We start from the raw sequence: 22,966 nt of genomic DNA, 5'->3' as shown, positions 1-22,966 counted from the left end.
CGATTTGTTCATTTAGCTCTGTAATGTACTGGGATGCTGCTGCTGCTGCTGCAGAAAGTTAATTGACACTTCAGCTATATGCTTCACATCTGCCCATAACAGTAAACATAATCTTCAATTGATTGGAGCACAGCTTGCCCTTTATGGTAAAAGGAACCCACGTCCTCCAAAGCCTCACCAACCGGAAGACCAGTTGGCCACTGCAGATAATCGGGACTCAAGAGTGGGGAAAGTGCACAATGTTCACTGTAATGAGGCAGTTCAGCAGGCCATACGTTAGAATGGCTACAGCCAGGAGGTTGTGAGTCACTGATCTGGACATCAACCCAACTCCAAGAAGTACAGACTCAGAGGACCATGTCCATGGCAAATGTATTAAGAAAACCAAGATGCATAGGTGAAATTAGAAGGGAACCCGGGAAGCACAGAGGGAAGAAATACATTGGTGGGGAACCAATAATCTCAATAAATACATGAAGAGTAACTCCAGATGGACTTACAGGTCCACCTGTAGAGATGCAAGACAGGGCTCCAAAAATAATCCTGCAGTCCACCTTCTCAAAAGGGAAGGAAAAAAACAGATGAAGGAGAATCATGGTGAAATATTGGACAAAAGTGAGAAGGGAAATTTGGAGATCTAGCACCTTTGAAAGGTCCAGTGGAGATGAAAGACTACTCAGGAAATGGAGTCTGAACCCTCCCTCCTCTCCCCGCCCCACACCTGATGTCGGGGTCTCGGTCCCACACCCAACATCCGGGTCTGACCCCACCCCTCCACGTTCCACACTCCATGCCAGAGAACTAATGTGACAAAGTACAAGGAGGAGAGACTGAACAATTCTATGCCAGTCTATCCAACAGCATGGCTGGAAAATTAATGGAGAACATTCTGAGGAAGAGCACAAGCCATCTGTGGAAGCAGTATTTGATCAAGTCCACTGCTCATGGATTCATGAGAGGAAGGTCCTGGCTGGCAAATGATGGAATCATTTTGAGGACGTAATGAAGGAGGCTCCACTGGAAATGGTCCAAAGATCAAAGCCAATGGGGCCCAGGGGAAAGCAGCATTTGATGAGTGCTGAGACGAAGGGGCCTCACATGTACATGAGGGAGTTGCTGAACACCGGGCCCTGTCAGTCAGTACGACTGTGGCTGATCTGCCCCACCAGTCCTCACCCCTTCCTCTGTGCCTTAGTGTTCCTATGTAATGGTTGCCCCAGCTTTTTGGCACAGAGTACAGGGCCCCCAAATCTGGTGGTAAGCACCGCTTTGGATTTCAGTGTCAGAACCGTCTGCAGATCCCTCGTGCTGGCTTTAGATTCTGTGGAAGGAAGTTGTAGACTGAAAGGAAGAGTGGGTGGGGAGGGGTGCAGGTGGTGGTGGATGGAGCTCAGTATGGAGAAGAGAGCATTCAGAGGGACAAATGAGGTGGGAAATAGCTGATAGGCATCTGCAAAGAGAGAAGGGACTGGCAGCTTCAGGAGAGATGACCACAAGTCCTGAAGGCAGGAATACAGGTAGATCAACGAGACAAGGAAGCTATCAGGACACTTGCCTTAATCAGCCAAGCAAAGAGTCCAAGCAGGGAGTGGAGGGGCCAAGTTATAGAGAACTACAGAACAGAAAAGGGCCCTTTGGCTCATCTAGTCCACGTTGACCTTATCTGCCTGGTCCCACTTACTTGCACCTGGAGCATATCCACCCAAACCCCTCACTCACATCCGGTACCTATCAAAGCCTGGCCTCCTGACAATCAAGACCAAGAGCAGAGGTGATTCATGCAGTTAGGGAGGGGTTGAAATACAGAGAACAGCTACCAACTTAACACTTGGAGTAGACAGACTTCAAGCAGTGAGAGGAAGGGTGTAAGAAGAGTAGATGGTATTTTAATTCACACCCAGAGGCAGCTGGGGTGCATCTCTCTCTATCCAGAAGAATGCTGGAAGCAGAAATCCTCTTCGCATTGGAGACTTCTTTGGAGAAGCATTTGGTGCTCAGTAAACTTACAAAGAACTGGGCAGTGGATCAGGTTTGACATGATGTGCTTCCAGGCCAATGAACGCTGAAGGTTAACGGAGACCCTCAGCTATCTGCCAGCCATCAGCCAACTCAGCAGTGTAGATATCAGATATGTTCTTTTCTGAGTCCAAACACCATGTGATCAGGGACCTCCCCTTCTCCCTCACCCCCACACAGACCTGCTTGGTGTCACCAAAGACTAAAGATTAATGCACAAGTCCTGCTGTGAGCAAGTCTGGAATAACTCAGGCACTCAGCAGAGCATGGTTGTGGTTGGAATGTATTCTGCCTGCAGGTCAGCACAAAATTGTGGGCCAATGGGCCTGTACTATGTTGTAATGTTTAATGTTCTATGTTTAACCCACAGGAAATCATCCAATTATCTGAGATCAGAATAAGGCCAATTTCACCAAGGGCCAAGATTGATCTAAAGTTTTGATCAAAGTCACCTCAGTTTCTGTCCCTAGAGATGCTGCCTGACCTGCTGAATTTACCCAGCTTTTTATTTTATTCACAAATCAACACAGTTGGGCAGAAACAGTGTGTTCCCCTTCCAGCTGGTGTGGGAGGAAAGATGGTCAGGGTGCTTTAGCATCTGATGTAATGCCCAGAAACAGAACCAGCCTGATTTGGGATCCCTGGTCACAACTGAGGGGCTGTGAAGTTAAATGTTTCAGCTGTTATCTCTCAACTACTGCTTAATAACCCTTCATTTAAAAGGCAGAATGCCAGAAGTCAGGAGCATCTCGAAAGGATCAAAGCCCTGTGGAAAGCTGATCAGTCTCCAGATAAACAACTGGCTCATTTCAACAAGTACATCACTGACAGGTCCCCACAGGGGCTTGCCTCCAACACTACAGGCAAGTGAGAGGCATTACAAGTACTTACCGTTATCTCGATCAGTCTTGCCTTTCTCGGCTGGTGTCTGGAGAAACAGAGCAGATGTGAGATGGAGCTGTTTGCAGCCTTTAATAAAATAATTTCAATGCAAGAGGTTTAAATTGAATGACCATACAAACTGGACAAGAAATTCATACTCCAAAACATCCTCCTTAGTGGCACAATAGCAACATATTTAGATGCCCCTTTCTGTGACCCAGATGAGTATTAAAGCTTAGGCAAGATTCTAGGTTGCAGGAGTCTAAACCATCTGAACAAGAACCTTTCACAATAGTGACACACCTTAAACCACCTACACTGGCCACTGAGTAAACTCATCACACCCCTACTACCACAACACCACCACACATTCCAAAAGGGCCTACTGCAATCAGGGAGCCTGGCTCAAACTGCTCTTCACTTAGCCAGGGGAACAAAGGCAACAAATAGCTGTCTGGCCCGGCTCTGCTGATCTGGCATAAGCTTGGTGCTTTTTACCTAAAAGTCATACAAGTCTTAAATAGGCCATTCAGTCTAATGACTCCATACCAGCCCTTACTCATCTAAACCCATCAGCAGGGTTATTTATCACCCCACCCCTTTCATACACTTGACTTGAACAAGTCCACTTAAGGATCACTCTTACACCAAACTGAACTGTTCAAGCACTTCATAATAAGAACCACCTGTTATTATGGATGAGTAGCCAAAGGCTCTCATGTTAGATCTTTAAACCCAATGCTTCAAATTTTGAGAAAGCTTTAATATTTCAGCCTCAACCAATGTACAACTCACCTTTCTTGCTGCCAGCTTGATGCGAGGAGTGAAACCATTACAATACAACTGACTCTGAGAAGTGTAAAAGCTGCAAGTAAAGAGAAGAGACTGAGTCAGTTCATCCATCAGTCAGTCAGTCTGAGTCTAGCCTGGTCTGGGAACACCAATGCCCAAGAACAGAAAAGTCTACAGAGTGGTAGTTGCAGCCCAGTCCATCACAGGCAAAGCCCTCCCCACCGTTAAGCACATCTACAAGGAGCACAGATACATTAAAACAGCATCCATCCAGGCCATACTCTCTTCTCATTGCTGCCATTGGGAAGGAGATACAGGAGCATTGGGTCCCACACTACCAGGTCCAGGAACAGTTTTTACCTATCAACCTCTGGACTCCTAAACCAGCATGGATAACTTCACTCAACACTGAGCTCATTCCACAACCAATGGACTCACTTTCGAGGACTCTACAACTCATGTAATTCATTTACTTATTAACTTTTGTTTGCACCATTTGTCTTCTTTTGTACATTAGTTGATTTTGTCTTGTGAGCAGGTTCTCGTTGATTCTACTGTCTGTCTTTGTTTTTTTGTAAATGCCTGCAAGGAAATGAACCTCAGGGCCATATATGGTGACACATTCCTACATTGATAATAAATTTACTGTGAACTTTAACAGGGATCTCCCAACCAACTAAACCTTGTTGATCTAACAAAAGCACCAATGAAATGGAAATCATAAGTGGTGAATAATCTCAAGCTCTTCAGTGCAGAGTTTGGGTGGATTTGACCCAGAACTAGCCCATTCCCTGTCTCCAGTCTTTGCCCTTCTACTCCCTCTCTTCCCATGAGTGGTTGTCCATCATACCCAATGATGACAGTTAGATCTGTGCAGTTCCTTAGATGTGGTGAACTGGACAAAGAAAACTGTGCAGGAGAAATTTTAAAGTGGAGAAGCCATTGCAGTGGAGTAGTTCCACTTGAACTCAGAAGTCCGGGTCCAATGGTTTGAGTGGTCATCACAACTGTGGGTTTCCTTGGTTGCAGTGGACGACCATGACTTCTTCTATGCCCTCGCCATCCCCTTCACTCTCAAGAAAGCGTGGCAGATCAAGGCACAACTGCGCAAGCACGTTGACATCAGCCGGTTACAACAGCAAGAAGAGATTAAAAGGAGCTGGTTATTTCTTCAGCGATTTGATCAAGGCACGACTGTGCAAGTGTGTGGACGTCAGCTAGTTAGAACAGCGAGAAGAGTTTAAAGGAGACAGCTTTACAGAGTGGGTGCAGAGTAGAGGGAGACAGAGAAGGATGCTTCGGCGATAACGGGTCGAAGCGAGGTAGGTCCCTGTGTAGAATACAGACAGGAAGTATGTGGGTGAGGCTGGTGTTCTGTGCTCAGTGTCAGATGTGGGAAGTCCTGGAGCCTCACAGTCTCCAGGACAGTCACATTTGTGCCAGGTGCGCTGAGCTGCAGCTCCTTAGGGACTGCATTAGGGAATGGGAGATGCAGCTTGATGACCTTCGTCTGGTCAGGGAGAGTGAGGAGGTGATAGAGAGGAGCTGTAGGCAGGTAGTCACACCAGGGCCCTGTGAGACAGATAAGTGGGTAACAGTCAGGAGAGGGAAGGGCAAGAGTCAGATACTAGAGTATACCACTGTGGCTGTCCCCCTTAATAAGTACTCCTATTTGAGTACTGTTGGGGGGGTGGGGGGGAAATGACCTACCTGGGGGCAGCAAGTGTCTGCGCCTCTGGCACAGAGTCTGGCCCTGTGGCTCAGAAGCGTACGGAAAGGAAGACGATGGTAGCAGTCATAGGGGACTCGATAGTTAGGGGGTCAGACAGGTGATTATGGGGACGCAGGAAAGAAACATTGATGGTAGATTGCCTCCCAGGTACCAGGGTCCAGGATGTTTCTGATTGCATCCACAATATCCTGAAGTGGGAAGGAGAACAGCCAGAGGTCCTGAATATAGACTACAGGGAGTTAGGAAGGATGTTGAGAAGCAGGACCTCAAAGGTAGTAATCTCTGGATTACTGCCTGTGCCATGCAACAGTGAGTATAAGAATAGAGGGAGGTGGAAGATAAATGCGTGGCTGAGGGATTGGAGCAGGGGGCAGGGATCCAGATTTCTGGATTATTGGGACCTCTTCTGGGGCAGGTGTGACCTGTACAAAAAGGACGGGTTGCAATTGAATCCTAGAGGGACCAATATTCTGGCAGGGAGGTTTGAACAGCTACTGGGGAGACTTTAAACTAGAAACGCTGGGGGGTGGGAACCAAATTGAAGAGACCGAGGAAGAGGTGGTTGGCTCATAAATAGAGAAAGATTGGAGTCAGTGCGAGAGGGAGAATATGCAGTTGATAGAGAAGTGATGCACACAGACCGATGGTTTGAGATGTGTCTATTTTAATGCAAGGTATATTATGAACAAAGAGGATGAGCTTAGAGCATGGATCAGTACTTGGAGCTATAATGTTGTGGCTATTACAGAGACTTGGATGGCTCAGGGACAGAAATGCCAGGCTTCAGATGTTTCAGAAAGGACAGGGAGGGAGCCAAAAGAGGTGGGGGCATGGCACTGCTGATCAGAGATAGTGTCACGGTTGCAAAAAAGAAGGAAGTCATGGAGGGATTGTCTACGGGGTCTCTGTGGGTGGAAGTTAGGAACAGGAAGGGGTCAATAACTCCACTGGGTATTTTTTATAGACCACCAAATAGTAACAGAGACATTGAGGAGCAGATAGGGAGACAGATTCTGGAAAGGTGTAATAATAACAGGGTTGTCATGGTGGGAGATTTTATTTTCCCAAATATAGACTGGCAACTCCCTAGAGTGAGGGGTTTAGAAAGGGTGGAGTTTGTTAGGTGTGTTCAGGAAAGTTTCTTGACACAATATGCAGATAAACCTACAAGAGGAGAGGCTGTACTTGATCTGGTATTGGGAAATGAATCTGGTCAGGTGTCAGATCTCTCGGTGGGAGAGCATTTTGGAGATAGTGATCACAAATCTATCTTCTTTACCATAGCATTGGAGAGGGGTAGGAACAGACAAGTTAAGAAGTGTTTAATTGGAGTAAGGGGAAGTATGAGGCTATCAGGCAGGAACTTGGAAGCATAAATTGGGAATAGATATTCTCAGTGAAATGCACGGCAGAAATGTGGCAAATGTTCAGGGGATATTTGCGTGAAGTTCTGTATAGGTACATTCCAATGAGATAGGGAAAGGATGGTAGGGTACAGGAACCGTATTGTACAAAGGCTGTTGTAAATCTAGTCAAGAAGAAAAGCTCACAAAAGGTTCTAAAAACTAGGAAATGATAGAGGTCTTGAAGATTATAAGGCTAGCAGGAAGGAGTTTAAGAATAAAATTAAGAGAGCCAGAAGGGGCCATGAGAAAGCCTTGGCAGACAGGATTAAGGAAAACCCTGAAGTATTCTGCAAGACCAAGAGGATAAGATGTGAAAGAATACGACAAATCAAGTGTGATAGTGGAAAAGTGTGTATGGAACCGGAAGAGATAGCAGAGGTATTTAATGAATACTTTGCTTCAGTATTCACTACAGAAAAGGATCTTGGTGATTGTAGGGATGACTTAAAGTGGACTGAAAAGCTTGAACATATACATACTAAGAAAGAGGATGTGCTGGAACTTTTGGAAAGCATCAAGTTGGACAAGTCACCAGGACTGGACGAGATATACCCTAGGCTACTGTGGGAGGCAAGGGAGGAGATTGCTGAGCCTCTTGCAATGATCTTTGCATCATCAATGGGGACGGGAGAGGTTCTGGAGAATTGGAGGGTCATGGATGTTGTTCCCTTATTCAAGAAAGGGAGTAGAGATAGCCCGGGAAATTATAGACCAGTGTGCCTTACTTCTGTGGTTGGTAAGTTGATGGAGAAGATCCTGAGAGGCAGTATTTATGAACATTTGGAGAGGCATAATATGATTAGGAATAGTCAGCATGGTTTGGTCAAAGGCAGGTCATGGCTTTCGAGCTGGATTGAATCTTTTTATGAGAGTAGAGCAATAGATGTAGTGTATATGGATTTTAGCAAGGCATTTGATCAGGTACCCCATGCAAAGTTTATTGTGAAAGTAAAGAGGCATAGGATACAAGGGGACACTGCTTTGTGGATCCAGAATTGGCTTGCCCACAGGGACCCTTACACTTAGTGATTTTTATAAATGATCTGGATGAGGAAGTGGAGGGATGGGTTACTAAGTTTGCTGATGATACATAGGTTGGAGGTGTTGTGGATAGTGTGGAGTGCTGTCAGAGCTTACAGCGGGACATTGATCGTATGCAAAACTGGGCTGAGAAGTGGCACAGAAACATAGAAAACCTACAGCACAATACAGGCCCTTCGGCTCACAATGTTATGCCGAACATGTCCCAACCTTGGGAATTACTAGGCTTACCCATAGCCCTCTATTTTTCTAAGCTCCATGTACCTATCCAAAAGTCTCTTAAAAGACCCTATCATATCCGCGTCCACCACCATTACCGGCAGCCCATTCCACGCACTCACCACTCTCTGAGTAAAAAACTTCCCCCTGACATCTCTGTACCTACTCCCCAGTGCCTTAAACATGTGTGCTCTTGTGGCAACCATTTCAGCCCTGGGAAAAAGCCTCTGACTATCCACACAATCAATGCCTCTCATCATCTTATACACCTCTGACAGTCACCTCTCGTCCTCCATCGCTCCACGGAGAAAAGGCCGAGTTCACTCAACCTATTCTCATAAGGCATACTCCCCAATCCAGGCAACATCTTTGTAAATCTCCTTTGCACCCTTTCTATGGTCTCCACATCCTTCCTATAGTGAGGCGACCAGAACGGAGTACTCCAAGTGGGGTCTGACCAGTGTCCTATATAGCTGCAACATTACCTCTCGGCTCCTAAACTCAATCCACGGTTGATGACGGCCAATGCACCATATGCCTTCTTAACCATAGAGTCAACCTGCATAGCAGCTCTGAGTGTCCTATGGACTCGGACCCCAAGATCGCTCTGATCCTGCACACTGCCAAGTGTCTTAGGTAATTTCCATAGTAAGGACATGTTCAGCACAGCTTTGTGGGCCGAAGGGCCTGTATGGTGCTGTAGGATTTCTAATATTTTACTGTTCCTGTACATCTCTCACAAGTTTACCTCTCTTCCTCTTGCCTCTCCATACCACCAGTTAAAACCCAGTCGAAATGTACAGGTGTGAAGGGTGGGTCTGCCACAATATGAACATATACAGAGAATTGTGGGAGGTTTGGCCAAAAGTGAACAGGGATCTGAGATAGGTGGGAATGTGTTGCCAAGTCTTGGCCCAACCTGGGATAGACTGGTGGATTTGAAACTGCTCAGTTTCAGGGCCTTCATCCACATTTAACCATCACATCTCACCTTTACCGGCAGGGAAGCAGATCCACTTAACCTTCCTGTCCATGCCCAACAATAATGTTTCACACATTGGTGGTCTCCAGTCCTGTGCTTCACACTCTATCCTAATGGAACAGTCACCTTTGCTGCATCGGAGTGGAGTGGTAGGAGCTCTTAAGCTGGTGACCCTCTCCCCTTATGTTGGTGCTGGGTGGCATCTGGGTATGGAGGGGAAGCAGCCTTCCAGAAACACAGGAAGCAGATTCTTAACCTTCCAATTAATTGCTCAGAGATGAAGGTTAAACAAAAACAGACCCTAGAAAACTATAGCACAGTACAGTCTCCTCAGCTCACAACATTGTGCCAAAGTTTTAACCTACTCTAAGATTATTCTAACTCTTCCTTCCTACATAGCCCTCCATTTCTCTACCATCCAAGTGCCGGTCTAAGAGTCCTTTTTTATAAAAATGTCCCAAATGAATCTATCACTACCCCTGGCAGGGCATACCACACACCCACCACTCTGTAAAATATTTACCTCTGACATCTCCCCCCAAACACATTAAAATTATGCCCTTTATATTAGCCACTTCCACCCTGGGAAAAAGTCTCTGGTCATCCACTCAACCTACACCTCGTAACATCTTGTACACCTCTATCAAGTCACCTCTCATCTGTCATTATTCCAGAGAGAAAAGCCCTAGTTCACTTAACCTGTCCTCATAAGACAAGCTCTCTAACCCAGGCAGCATCCTGGTAAGTATGCTCTGCAGCCTCTCTAAAGCTTCCACATCCTTCCTATGAGGCAACAAGAACTGAACACAATATTCCAAGGGTGGTCTAACCAGGAGTTTATGGAGCTGCAACATTACCTCGGAGCTCTTGAACTCCAACTCCTGACCAATGAGAGGCCAGCATATCATACACCTTCTTAAAAATGCTTATCAACTTACATGACAACTTTGCAGGATCTATGAACATAGACTCCAAGATCCTTTCTCCCTGCCCCCCACACACACAGCTAAGAATCCTGTATTCTGCCTTCAAATTCAACCTTCCAAAGTGAATCACTGCACACTTTGCCAGGTTGAACTCCATCTGCCACTTCTCAGCCCAGTTCTGCATCCTGTCAATGTCCCGTTGTAACCTACAACCTTCTACACTGTCCACAACTCCACCAACCTATATGTTCTCTGAAAACTTACTAACTCACCCTTCCACTTCCCCATCTATTTATATATTAAAAAAGCATGCTTTTGTTTAGAAGCTGATGGCTCAGTGCACAAAATATAGTCAAAGTCTTTGTGTGTGTTCACTGTAGCAATTGTAAGAAATATAGCAAAGTCCCACCAATATCAATGCACAAGATAATTCATGTGACATTGGTTGAAGATTAAAGACTAGCAACAGCATCGCCTGTTTTCATTTAAATTGAGTCAAAGCGTTTTTTAAACATCTACCCATGGTAGACATGGTCTTGGTTTATCATCTCATCTGGAGATATCACCTTTGATAGCGTGGCACCCAATATTGTACCAAGCACTGACCTAGGATAAAGCCTCCTCCCTCCACAACTCAGATCCACGCCTTCAACAGCTGACCTTCTGACAGAGTAAGAGCCAACACAGAGCCACAGCGCTGATAGTGCCGAGTTTGCTGCTGTCACAGCCACATCCACTTATGTCAGTCACTGAGTAATGGAAGCACCATCGCAAGGATCACCTACCTGTGGTTTATCCAGTGAGGAATGTTGTAGTCATCACCCAGACGAGAATCCCCAGGGATGTTTCGATTGTGCAGCTGTTAATAAGGGAGGAGTTAAATACTTCACACCAACAAAACACACAAAACTCCAAAGGAATACAAAATACAGAGGATAATGTTAATCGGGTGCATTGGCTGTTAACACAATGATGCATTTTATTCCATGTTTCAATGTACACAACACACACCTGAAGCTTGCACCTTTCTTTTAATATCTATTTCAGACACAAGTTTCAGGCACAAGTTTCTCACAGTGAAGCTGAATAGCAAATTCTATCAAATCATAATCATTCATCTCCCTAGGTATCATCTCTTTTTAGATTGGTTGTATCACAGCCTGGTATGAAAACACCAAAGCCCAGGAACTGAAAAGTCTACAAATGTGGTGGTTACAACCCAGTCCATCAGACAGAAAGTCCTCCTCATCACTAAGCACATCTACATGGAGCGCTGCCACAAGTAAGCAACATCTATCATCAAGGACGCCCACCAACCAGGCCATGCTCTCTTCTTGCTGCTGCTGCATTAGAGAGGAGGTTCAGGAGCCTCAAGGCTCACACCACCAGGGTCAGGAACAGTTGTTACCCCTCAACCATCAGGCTCCTGAACCAGTTTGAATAACTTCACTCACCCCAACACTAAACTGACCCCACAACCTATAGACTCACTTTCAAGTATGCTACAACTCATGTTCACAGTACTATTTATTTACTTTTTTAAATTATTTGCATGATTTGTTCTCTTCCGCACATTGATTGTCAGACTTTGTTATTTAGTTTTCATAAATTTTATTGTATTTATTTACTTTCCTGTGAATGGCTGCAAGAAAATAGTCTCAAGGTAGTGTATGGTGACACACAGTATACATCCTTTGATAACAAATTTACTCCAAACTTCTAATATGAAATCATAAACTAATCCTGGTCTTGAATCAGTTATCAATGGCAAACATGTTGCTCCCTGGCTAGTTCTTTCTTCAAGAAACCACCTTCAATACACTCTATGAACTTGCCTTGAAGGCAGCTTTGGCCACACTTATTCCAATACTGTTTACACAAGTATTCATTATTTCTACAGCAGAGCACAATACTATGGAGGGACCTATACTCTACTCCCACCAATTTCCCTCCCTTGCTCTTTCTTACAGATTAGATCATTAGATTCACTGGCCACAGTGAATTACCCCAAGTCTACAGGAACTGATGGTAATGTAGGGAGAAAACATTACAGGGAAAATCAGTAGGGAACAGGTTTACTGAGAACTACCATAGGTTAGACAGACTGAATGCCATCCTCCTTTCAATATGAGATATGGAAACTAACTCTAACCTTAGATCTTTTGAGTCAAGATGATATGAAGGGTGATAAAAGTCAGAGTCTAAAAATGATTCCAATGTTACAAAACTATTTCACTGTGTACACAGCACAGCACAGGTACAGACCATTCATACTAATTCTTTATGCCAATGTTTATGATGATGTCTATACAAGATTATAAATTTGTATAAGACTCCACTCTTTAAGCAGGGAGGAGACAAGACAAAAATTACAGGCCAGTCAGCCTGACTTCAGTGGTAAGGAAGATGTTGGGAGTCCTTTATTAAGAATGAGGTTTCAGGGTACTTGCAGGCTCATGATAAAATAGGCCAAAATCAGCATGGGAAATCTTGCCTTACAAATCTATTGGAATTCTTTAAGAAAAGAACAGGCAAGATAGACTGGGGAGAGTCAGTAGATGTTGTGTACTTGGATTTTCAGAAGGTCTTTGACAAAGTGCTATACATGAGGCTGCTTAACAAGATAAGACCCATGGTATTACAGAATAGATACTAGCATGGATAGAAAATTAGCTGACTGGCAGGAGGCAAAGAGTGGGAATAAAGGGGGTTTTTTCTGGTTGGATGCCGGTGACTAGTGGTGTTCTACAGATGTCACTGTTTGGACCACTTCTTTGTATATGTCAATGATTTGGATGATAGAATTGATGGCTTTGTGGCTGTTTGTGAACGATACAGAAATAGTATTGAAGAAGCAGGTAGTCTGCAGAAAGAGGCTGGGAAAAGGAGTGGCAGGTGGAATACAGTGTAGGAAAAGGTATGGTCATGCACTTTGGTAGAAGGAATAAAGGTGTAAGCTATTTTCTAAATGGGGAGCAAAAGGTTAATGGCTCTGGGGACATACTCACTGGAGTTAAGAAGAATGAGGGATAAGTTTATTGAAACCTATCAAATATTGAAAGGCCTAAAGAGATTAGACATGGAGTGGATGTTTCCTATAGTGGGGGAGGCTAGGACCAGAAGGCATTGCTTCAAAATAGACGATCATCCTTTTGAAACAGAAATGAAAAGGAATTTCTTTAACAGAGGGGGTAAATCTGTGGAATTTATTGCCACAGACAGCTGGAGGCCAAGTCACTGTGTATTTTTTTAAAAAGTGGAGAATGATAGGTTCTTGATTAGTAGGGATGTCAAAGTTTACAGGAAGAAGGCAGGAATATTGATTTGAAAGGGACAATATATAAACCATGATGAGCCAAATGGCCTGATTCTGCTCCTATGTCGTATGGACTATTCACACAGCCTCACTCACCTTGAACAAGGGCACAGCATGAAGAGGCTGCTCACCCATACACACCAGGTCAACACCAATACCTAGGCAACAGAAGTAGAGACCATCAGGAAATTGTTTTAAGCATCAAAAGGAAAAATATCAGAGATTTAACATTAGCAGAGTAACACAGCTCTCCTCAAAACATGGGGTATGTTGAGCAAGTTTGGCTGCCAGGGATCATTAGGCAATCAACATATAGGACTGAGCATTGGCAAGCTGTGGGACTGAGATCTAAAGAGCTACATTCCAATCATACACGTACATGTCCAAGTAGCCCCATGCTCAGGTGAGGCTCTCAGTTGGTTGGGGTTGACCATGGATGTTGTGTTCTAGCTGTCTACTGTATGTGATATGTAAGCCAGGGCAGTACGATATGGAGACCAAGCTGTTGCTCATGCAGCAGGCTCCTCTCCAAGCATCTAATGATCCAAAGGAACAGCAGAGTCTGATACAGTTTGGCACCAGTCAGCATTGAACTCAACGTCCCTTTAGGGACTCCAGCTCTGGATTTTTCCCCTTGAGGTTTACTCCGAAAACCTTACCCATGAGTGGGTATAGCCGCAAGGCAGTGGAAGCTTAAGATCAGAGTTTTCCTTCTCCTAGATGAACTGCCAACCACAGCTGATGAGCTCCATCTGCCTGGTGACTGGTTTTAAGGTGCCATCTTTGCCTCTTCTCCTGTCAATAGACAGTTTCCCCAGGCTTAGTAGCTAAGCCACATGTGAAGGTCAGTAGCTGGACTTGGTTGTCAGAGACTATTCAAGACATGTAACATTGGGACTATTTAATAGGTCATGAGAACTTATTCCCACTACCTCCCCCATGATAAGCTTAAAGGACCTCCTCCTGAAGGTTCCATCAGATACCAGAGGCCAAACCTTTACTCAGTCAGAAAGTGTGAGGAGGAGAGTGGAAACTCAGTGACAGAGCTAAAAGATAATGAGGTTAACTTTATTTGTCACATACATTATACACTGAAACATCAAAACATACTGTGAAATACATCATTTGTATCAAATCAGATCTGTCAGGATTGCCCGCAGGTGCCACCACATTTCTGGTGCCAATATAGCAAGCTCACAACTTACTAACACTAACTGAACGTCTTTGGGAGGAAACCCACGCAGTCATGGGAAGAACATACGAACTCCTTACAGGCAGCAGTGCGAATTGAACTGATCAGTGATTGCTGGCACTATAAAATATTGCACTACCATGCTATCCTGTGTATGCACCTCTGTTAATGGTGGATGGCTCTTTGAGTGTCTCAGTGCTTGACTAGGTTCCATATGGTTTAGTTATAGTTAGTTGTTAGTTGTAGTATTCATTAATAACTTAGACTTGAATAGAGGGAACTTGATTAAAAACCTTTAAAATTGATACAATACAAAAGTGCAAGGAAGAAAACTTTAAATGGCAAGAAGATGCAGGTTACACACAAAATGCTGGAGGAACTCAGCAGGCCAGGCAGCATCTATGAAAAAGAAAAATCAGTCGACATTTCATCTGATGAAGGGTCTCAGCCCAAAAAATCAACTGTTTACTCTTTTCCACAGATGCTGCCTGGCTTGCTGAGTACCTCCAACATTTTTGTACGTATGGCTTGGACTTTCCAACATCTGTAGATTTTCTCTTGTTTGTAATAGAACCTCTTGACTATGTCTTTATGCTGTTACACATTGAGTTGCTGCAACATGATTAGCTGATTAAATATTTGCATTAACGAGCAGGTGTACCTAATAAAGTGGCCACTAAGTGTAATCCACTCTTAGTGGACTGGAAGCAGGTGAATGCTAGATATTTGCGATACATTTAAGAACATGAGGTAATTACTTATGAAGTGGAACAATTGTGACTGCTCATTGAAAACCTCATCTAGGGGTTCCGGTGACGCAATCGTCAAGAATGGCAGCTTAAGTCACTAGCTCCTCCGGAAAAACTGAAAAGAGGGGCAAGAATGGGGAAAAGGAACGGAAATAAAAAAAGCGACACTGTGGAGCCTGCGTCCGAGAGGAGTGCAGCGAGCGGCTCTCTGACCCGACTGCATGAGAGGCGGCTACTGGGCCTCATTCAGGCGAAGCAGCGAATATTTCCGAAATCCTGAAAGAAATAAAGCAGCAGCTCCGGGATATTAAGGCAGAGCTCGCCAGCGTTAATTAAAAAAATAGCGGTGGCACAGACTCGAATCGAGAAGGTGGAAGATCGTGTTCAAAACGTGGAACGGATACTGAGTAAGACAATAAAAATATTACATCACCAAGAAAGTAAACTGCTTGACCTGGAGGGAAGATCACGGTGGAAAAATATCAGAATCTACAACGTTCCCGAAGGAGCGGAGGGCTCGTCTATGACGGAGTTTGTCGAAAAGCTACTGCGGGACGCACTGGATCTTCCCTCAGTTATGAAGCTGGAAATCGAGAGGACGCCGAAACCTACCCAGGACAGAAAGCCACGCTCTATAATAATTAAATTCCTTCGGTACAGCACAAAGAAGCAGATTCTACAAAGGGCCTGGGGTAAGAAGAGAGTGTTTTTCGACGATAAATTAATATATTTCGACCAAGATTACCCCCCCTGCGGTCCTGCAGAAACACAAAGAATACTCTGAAGTAAAGTGAGTACTAAAGCAAAATGAGATTAGATTTCAAACTATGTACCCTGCTAAATTTCGAGTGTTTTATGACAACGGGACGTAGTTGTACCAGATGGTGGAAGAGGCGACTACAGACATGAAGGCCAGAGGTTTGCCCGTCAGTGTCACCAAAATGAGGGAAAGCCTGACTGAGGAACTGTCCCGCTCCGCTTGGGAAATAGTGCGAGAATCGAGAAGGCAGGAGATGGGAGGAGGCCGAGAGAAATATATCAGGAAGAGACCGGGAGTTTCCCCAAAGACAGTCCTCACCCCCTTCAGAAGAGCCATAAGGTTTAGCTAACTTTAAAAATGTTGAGAAGCTAAATGAAAGCAAAAGTAGATGTTGATATACCTATCCTGAGAAATACTTATTATAATGTGGATTTTATACTACTTAGTTGTTATTCGTTATTCGCTCACTTACTCCTTTTTCCCCCACCAAAATGAGAATATATATATACACATATGTAATGTGTGTGTGTGTATGTATATATATGTATATACAGGAGGAGTACACAGGGAAATCTTTTCTGTGTAATGTTCACTGACTTTTATGAATACTGCATTGGGGGCCCTCAACTCACAAGTAGGAAGGGGTTATCCCCCACAGCTAGACATTTCCTCTAGCTCAACAGAGGGTCATCTACTAGTGACCTCAGCCTTGGAATCACACGTTCGTTGCCATTTTTGTTATTATCTGCGTTTCTTGGTTCTTATTTGTTCAGGGAGTAGATCGATTAAGTTTTATTCTAATTTCAATGGTACATTGACAGATAAAGACAGATGGCTAAGGACATGGTAAAATTCATTTCTTTTAATGTCAATGGGCTATTAAATCCAATCAAACGTAAGAGAATTTTATCCAATTTAGAACAATTTGATTCATACTGGGAAAAATGGTTTAACTAAATAATGCCTCATAGGCCTGACTTTATTCTCACAAATCAATGAATCTGTTGTAAAAACAAAAGATCACTCCCTACTTGTACATAGTTCTTCCCTTTTGCTTGTTTTTCTCTCCACTCTTTTCTATAAGTGTGTACCTCAGATAAATACTTTGTGGAGATTTGTGATATATATGATTATATGATATATAGGTACAATGTCTGAAACACATTTTATGGAAATGTTTGTTTGATGATGAACTTCAATAAAAAAAATACAAAAAGAAGAAAACCTTGTCTATTTCTTCTAGGTTAATACCTGTGCTTACATTACACAGAAAGTGAAATATTGTGCGTGTTGCTTGGATTTCCACCATCTGCAGATTTTCTCTTGTTTGTGATTGAACTTATATAGAGGATCTGCAGAATGAAGAGGTGCAACAAAAAAAAGGAATACACAACTAATGGGAAGGTATCAAGCAGCATGGTGAGGCAGAAGGAACTTGGGGTGTTTGTCCACAGATCAAGAAAATACTTTAAAGACAAGCATTTCTGAACCAAGGTTTTGAAAACATGACCTCGGAGGTGATGTCAGACCTATAGACTACACTAGCTGGACTACAGACCATAACCATGAGAAATAGGAACAGAATTAGGTCATTCGGCCCTTTGTCTCTGCTTCACCATTCAATCATGGCTGATTTATTATCCCTCTCAACCTCATTCTTCTGTCCATGACCTTTGATGCCCCAGTTAATCAAGAACCTATCAACCTCCGTTTTAAATATACCCAATGGCTGCTTGAGTACTGTGTACACTTTTGCACAATGTCATTGCAGCAAAGTCGTGGAACAGATGCAGAGGAGATGTACAGGATGTTACCAGGACTGGAATATTGTATTACATGGACTGTAATGCTGTATTCCCTTCTCGCTGCTGCCAACAGATACAGAGCTCACACCTTCAGGTATAGGAACCTGAATTACCGCTCAATCATCAGCCTCTTGAACCAGAAGGGATAACTACACGTACCCCAATACTGGACTGATTCCACAACCTATGGACACACTTTTAAGGAGATGACGTTCTCAATATTTATGGCTTATTTATTTATATTATAAATGTTTCCCCTTTTTGTATTTGCATAGTTTATTGTCTTTCGCACACTGGCTGTTTGTCCGTCTTTGTTGTGTGTGTCTTCATTGATTCTATTGTGTTCCTTTGTATTTATTACAAATGCCTACAAGAAAATGAATCTCAGGGCTGTATATGGTGACATATAAACTTTGATAATAAATTTACTTTGAACTTTGGAAGTGTTGGATGGGAGGGTTATTTCATTTGGAAGAGGCGGACGGGAAACCTAGCTGTGGTGTATACAGTTATGGGGAGCCTAGACAGAGTAAAGAGATAGGACATGGTTACCTTAGCAGAGGCATGGCCCCCTTCAGTGTTAAACGTTTTTTATACTTTGATAGCTCAATAAACTACTAGAGGTGATGAAACATCCTAGGATCATCCTAGAAGCACCTCTGATAAACATACTGTTATCAAGTGGTGAATTACTCGTATACTAAACATGAACCAAACTCTTTTGTTTAAAATGCAAAATATAGATCAAAATATTAGGAAATGTGACATTTTCAAATCTTCCCAATATTTAGCCCTTTTATACGATACACCAAAGGAAACACAGAGTTTCAGTAATCGCAAACCTCACCATTGTCGATCATCCGCTGTTTGGTGAGAATCATCAGCAGCCGGTCAACTTCGAACACTCCTACCCCAGGTGTGATAACAACAGACATCTGTCCGGTGCGGTCAAAGTTTCTGTTTATGTAATGCTTGTCAAACACTAAATGAGAAGAGGCAAGATTTTAATGAAAATCTACAGAACAGAAGTAAAGCACAAATAATATGTGGCAACATATTAAATCAGTTGCTTGAGTGTTGTTTTCCGTAGTGGTGGCACTTCACTGGATGCTGCAATACTCAGGATCAGAGCATATCCTGGACCATGGACCTTGTGCCTGTTGAAAGAGTGCAAGTAAGCCTGCACAAATTCTACACATTCAGAGCAGGCATCCCAATTAACAGGGATTAAAACACAACAAATCTCCAGTATAGACACTTTACACTATTAAGTACAAGGCAATCAAGAAACCCCTCACATTCAGGGTCACAGGAGATTGTAAGAGACTGCTTGCACTCTCTCATGGTCCACCATATTCACCAGGTTAGACACTAGCACCGTAGAAATGCTTACTCGTTACAGAGCATTTTACAATCATAAACATAAGAGCATCTGCAGTTGCTGGAAATCCAGAGCAACACACAAATGCTGGAGGAACTCAGCAGGTCAGGCAGCATCTATAGAGAGGAATAAACAGTCAACATTTCAGGCTGAGACCCTTAGCAGCCACCCTGTATTCTTGTCTCCATAGCACCCCAATTACAGAACCCATTAATAGCCATGTAAACCTCTGTGCAGTGTGAATTACACTTGACCCCCAAGTACACCCAAAAGGAACCTGACTCAAGAGTTATTTCACAGTGGCTACTTTGTCACTTGATATGTTGTTTTGTTGTGGCCTGTGATGTTCTGTTGAGCATTGTGGACGTGCTGTGTTGGCAACAGAATGTGTGGAGAAACTTGCGGGCTACCCCCAGCACATCGTTAGGTGTGTTGGCTGTTAACGCAACAACAGATTTCACTGCATGCTTCAAAGTAGATGTGATAAATTAATCTGAATTTGAATCTTTATCCAGATTCACTCCAACAGAATCTCGTTGATAGCAACCAGGGGATGGGATTACTGGGTCATCTCCCCCTCTCCTATCTGATGTGGTGTGTAACTACAATCCTAACCAGCGTTCACAGATCAAGAAATAACTAACTGGCCATTCCTATTTTAACTGGGTTACCATCTCATCTTCTGGTGCCTCCATCCATTTACCTACCAAGTCAGGAGGCACAAGTGACCCTGCATCAAAGTCATAGTCCTGGTACAAGGTCTCACTCTGAAAACATCTGCAATTCCTTTACCCTTCAGAGATGCTGTTCAACCCACTGAGTCCTTAATTAGTCAGTTCAGTCCCCAATAAACAAAGCCAAAGAGCATGTAAATACACACCATTAAAGGAAAGGTTGATGGCCTCTAAGTAGTTCCCTTGGGCTGCTGTAGAGTTCTGAGCACGTGGAAAACCATCTGAGGAGAAAAAGAAAGCAGTGGTCCAAATAGTAGAATGAGTAAGGGTTTAACACATTAGGTGGAATGTAAACCCTACTGAACTGAAGATGGGTGAACCCAACTGAACGAAAGAAGGAAGTTCTTTTGTTTTAATAGCCTTACAGAACTTTTCCAGAAAGGTTTTTCTCAGAAAAGGGATGGTAGGTCTACCTGGTAGGTAGTGTCCGCAGTGATAGTAGATTAAATCAAGATTTTAATTTGATGATGAATAGTCCCTCACAAAACTCCACAAGTAATGATTGTTAATTTTCTTAGTAAATACTTTTGTTGATAGGGTTATTAAGATGCTGTAAACTGGATTGGCCTTCATTAGTGAGGGAATTGAGTTCAAGAGCTATGAGGTAATGCTGCAGCTCGATAAAGCCCCAGTTAGACCACATCTAGAATGTTGTGTTCAGTTCTGGATGTGGAAGCTTTAGAAGAGTGTGCAGAGGAGATTTACCAAGATGCTGCCTCGATTAGAGAGCATGTCTCATAAGGAATGGTTGAATGAGGTGGGGCTTTTCTCTTGGAGCAAAGAAGGATGAGAGGTGACTTGATAGTGATGTACAAGATGATGAGGTACAGATTGTGTGGGTAGCCAGAAACTTTTTACACAGGGGCAATTTTAAGGTGTTTGGAGGAAAGAGTGGATGTCACAGATTAGTTTTTTTTCTTCTCCATGCACTCACAACACAGAGTGTTCACTGTAAGTGCTAGTGGCAGAGGCAGATACATTAGGGGCATTTAAGAAACTCTTAGACAGGCACATCGATAATATTTTTAAAAATGGAGGCTATATAGGAGGGAAGGGTTAGATTGATCCCAGAGTAGGTTAAAAGAATGGCCTCTACTGTGCTGTATTGTTCTATATTCTAGGTTCTATGTAAATGGAAAAGTTTCTGAGTTCAAGTCACAGTTGTTCTAAAAGCATGCATTTTAGCGACTTGACTGCATGGATCTTGTTACTCGAGAGGTGTTTCCAATGCAATCAGCAATTGTGTTGTTTATTGCCCCCACTTCCATTATTACCTGTTTCTTGCAACCGCACCAACACTGGGTACTGGATGAAGAGCTTTTTAATTGTTGTCAGTAGTGAAGTCCACTCCTCCCGTCTTTCATTCTGTGCTACAACTCTTGAGAAAATACAAAAGCAATGTTTAGAAAACAAATGAAGGGACAATATCAAACCAAAAACAGCCCTCTGAGTTGATGAGATCATTGCCAAATTTGGTGCATAGCTGTGTTATTTGCATAAAAACAAATTTATAGCATAAATATTACAGTTAAAAGAAACAAATGAAGAGACAGTGATCAACCAATGATAGACTTGCAGGATTATCATCAGCTGAAGTCTACACTCCCAGACAAGCAGCAGTTCAAAGCTCCAGCTGAAATGATGTTCTGCAGTCACCTGTTCATTGTGGATCTCACTTTATCGGAGTCTTGTACATCTCAATGAGATTCTCTCATGCTCTTCTAAACTTCAGAACAGGCCAATCACCCTCAGCTTCTCCTTACAGGAAAAGCCCCACATCCAGCAATCAATCCAGTGGGAACTCAGCATCTGGCTGTGCTGCACTGGTGCTAACAGTGAACATATCACACCTAGGCCTGTTGAGCCTGCTCCGTCATTCAATGTAATCACTACAGATCATTCAAATTTAATTCCCTGTTTCTGCTTTCTTGCCACATCTCTTGGTCTCTTAAACCAATGGAAAACCAAAGATTTAAGTACCAACTTTATTCACCATATACATTTACTTGTACTGTATTAGGAATTTGTTGTGGTGTGTTGGTCAGGGTGCAACATAAAACAACAAAATTCAACTTTTATATAAAAAATAAATAAAGCTAGAGGCTAAAGTACAGATATGCAATAAAACATGCATAAATAATAGCATGTATCTACAACATAAACAGCATGATCAAAAGTGGTTTAGAATGTTTAGTGTGCTGTAGTGGGGGTAATAGATAGAAGGGAGTGGGGGGAGCAAACTAGAATGGTTAATCAGATTAACTGCCCAGGGAAGACACTTTTAAGAAGGTGTGCAGGTGTATTTTAATAGCCCTTTAGCACTTTCCAGCAGAGAACATTTGGAAATGACAATTTGTAAGGTGGTTAGTGTCCACAATGAATTTTCCTGCCTGCATCTTTGTCCTGGACACATACAAGTCCTGCAGTGATGGTAGGCTGCAGCCAATAACCTTTTCTGCTGACCTGTCAGTTTCCTGTAGTTTTTGTCTATTGTGAGAGGAAGCTGCACCAAACTAGACAGTAATGGCCGATGTGAGAATGCTCTTGGTGATGGCAGTGTAGAATTGCACCAGCATGTTCTGGGAAAGACAGAATTTTACAAACTACCGCAAAAAGTACATCCTCTGCCAAAATCCAGCTCCTTGCTGAAATATTCAATGATCTAGCTTCAAGATGTGGATGATTTCAAGTTTACCATTCGTTTTTTGCCGAACGTTCTCCTCATCTCGTCCTAATACATAACCGCAGACAGTGACCCCCTAGTGCTGGGCTCCCCACCACAGGAAGCCCATTTCTCAACTGTAGTGAGAAAAGGCCAATCACCCCATTCTCCCATCATTAACACAGATGCTGGAAATCCAGGATAACAGATGCAAAATACTGGAGGAACTCACCAAGTCAGGCAGTATCTATGGAAAGTAATAAACAATTGGCATTTCATGCCAAGACCCTTCATCGGGACTGGAAAGGAAGGGAAAAGAAGCCAGAACAATTAAGAGGAGGAGAGTAAGGAGTACAAGCTAGAAATGATAG

General features: G+C 43.3%; 1 protein-coding gene across 6 annotated transcripts in view; it reads right to left on the bottom strand.

Annotated features, from left to right (window-relative positions):
• The window catches only part of depdc5 (DEP domain containing 5, GATOR1 subcomplex subunit), a 267,024-nt gene that overhangs the window by 181,488 nt on the left and 62,570 nt on the right, over nucleotides 1-22,966 (bottom strand). For all 6 annotated transcript variants that reach the window (XR_012100187.1, XM_073055636.1, XM_073055639.1 and 3 more), the window contains exons 12-18: nucleotides 21,208-21,311; nucleotides 20,080-20,154; nucleotides 18,666-18,800; nucleotides 13,409-13,470; nucleotides 10,782-10,855; nucleotides 3,694-3,763; nucleotides 2,908-2,944 (exon numbers count right to left, since the gene is read on the bottom strand). Coding sequence is in view for 5 of the 6 variants with exons in the window: in XM_073055636.1 (XP_072911737.1) it covers nucleotides 2,908-2,944; nucleotides 3,694-3,763; nucleotides 10,782-10,855; nucleotides 13,409-13,470; nucleotides 18,666-18,800; nucleotides 20,080-20,154; nucleotides 21,208-21,311 (557 nt within the window). In the remaining variant the exon portion in view is untranslated. The remainder of the gene's footprint in view (nucleotides 1-2,907; nucleotides 2,945-3,693; nucleotides 3,764-10,781; nucleotides 10,856-13,408; nucleotides 13,471-18,665; nucleotides 18,801-20,079; nucleotides 20,155-21,207; nucleotides 21,312-22,966) is intronic.

This window comes from Hemitrygon akajei, chromosome 9 (genome assembly GCF_048418815.1).
Source record: "Hemitrygon akajei chromosome 9, sHemAka1.3, whole genome shotgun sequence".
NCBI classification, from domain to species: domain Eukaryota; kingdom Metazoa; phylum Chordata; class Chondrichthyes; order Myliobatiformes; family Dasyatidae; genus Hemitrygon; species Hemitrygon akajei.
This window is presented reverse-complemented; position numbering and strand designations above follow the sequence as displayed.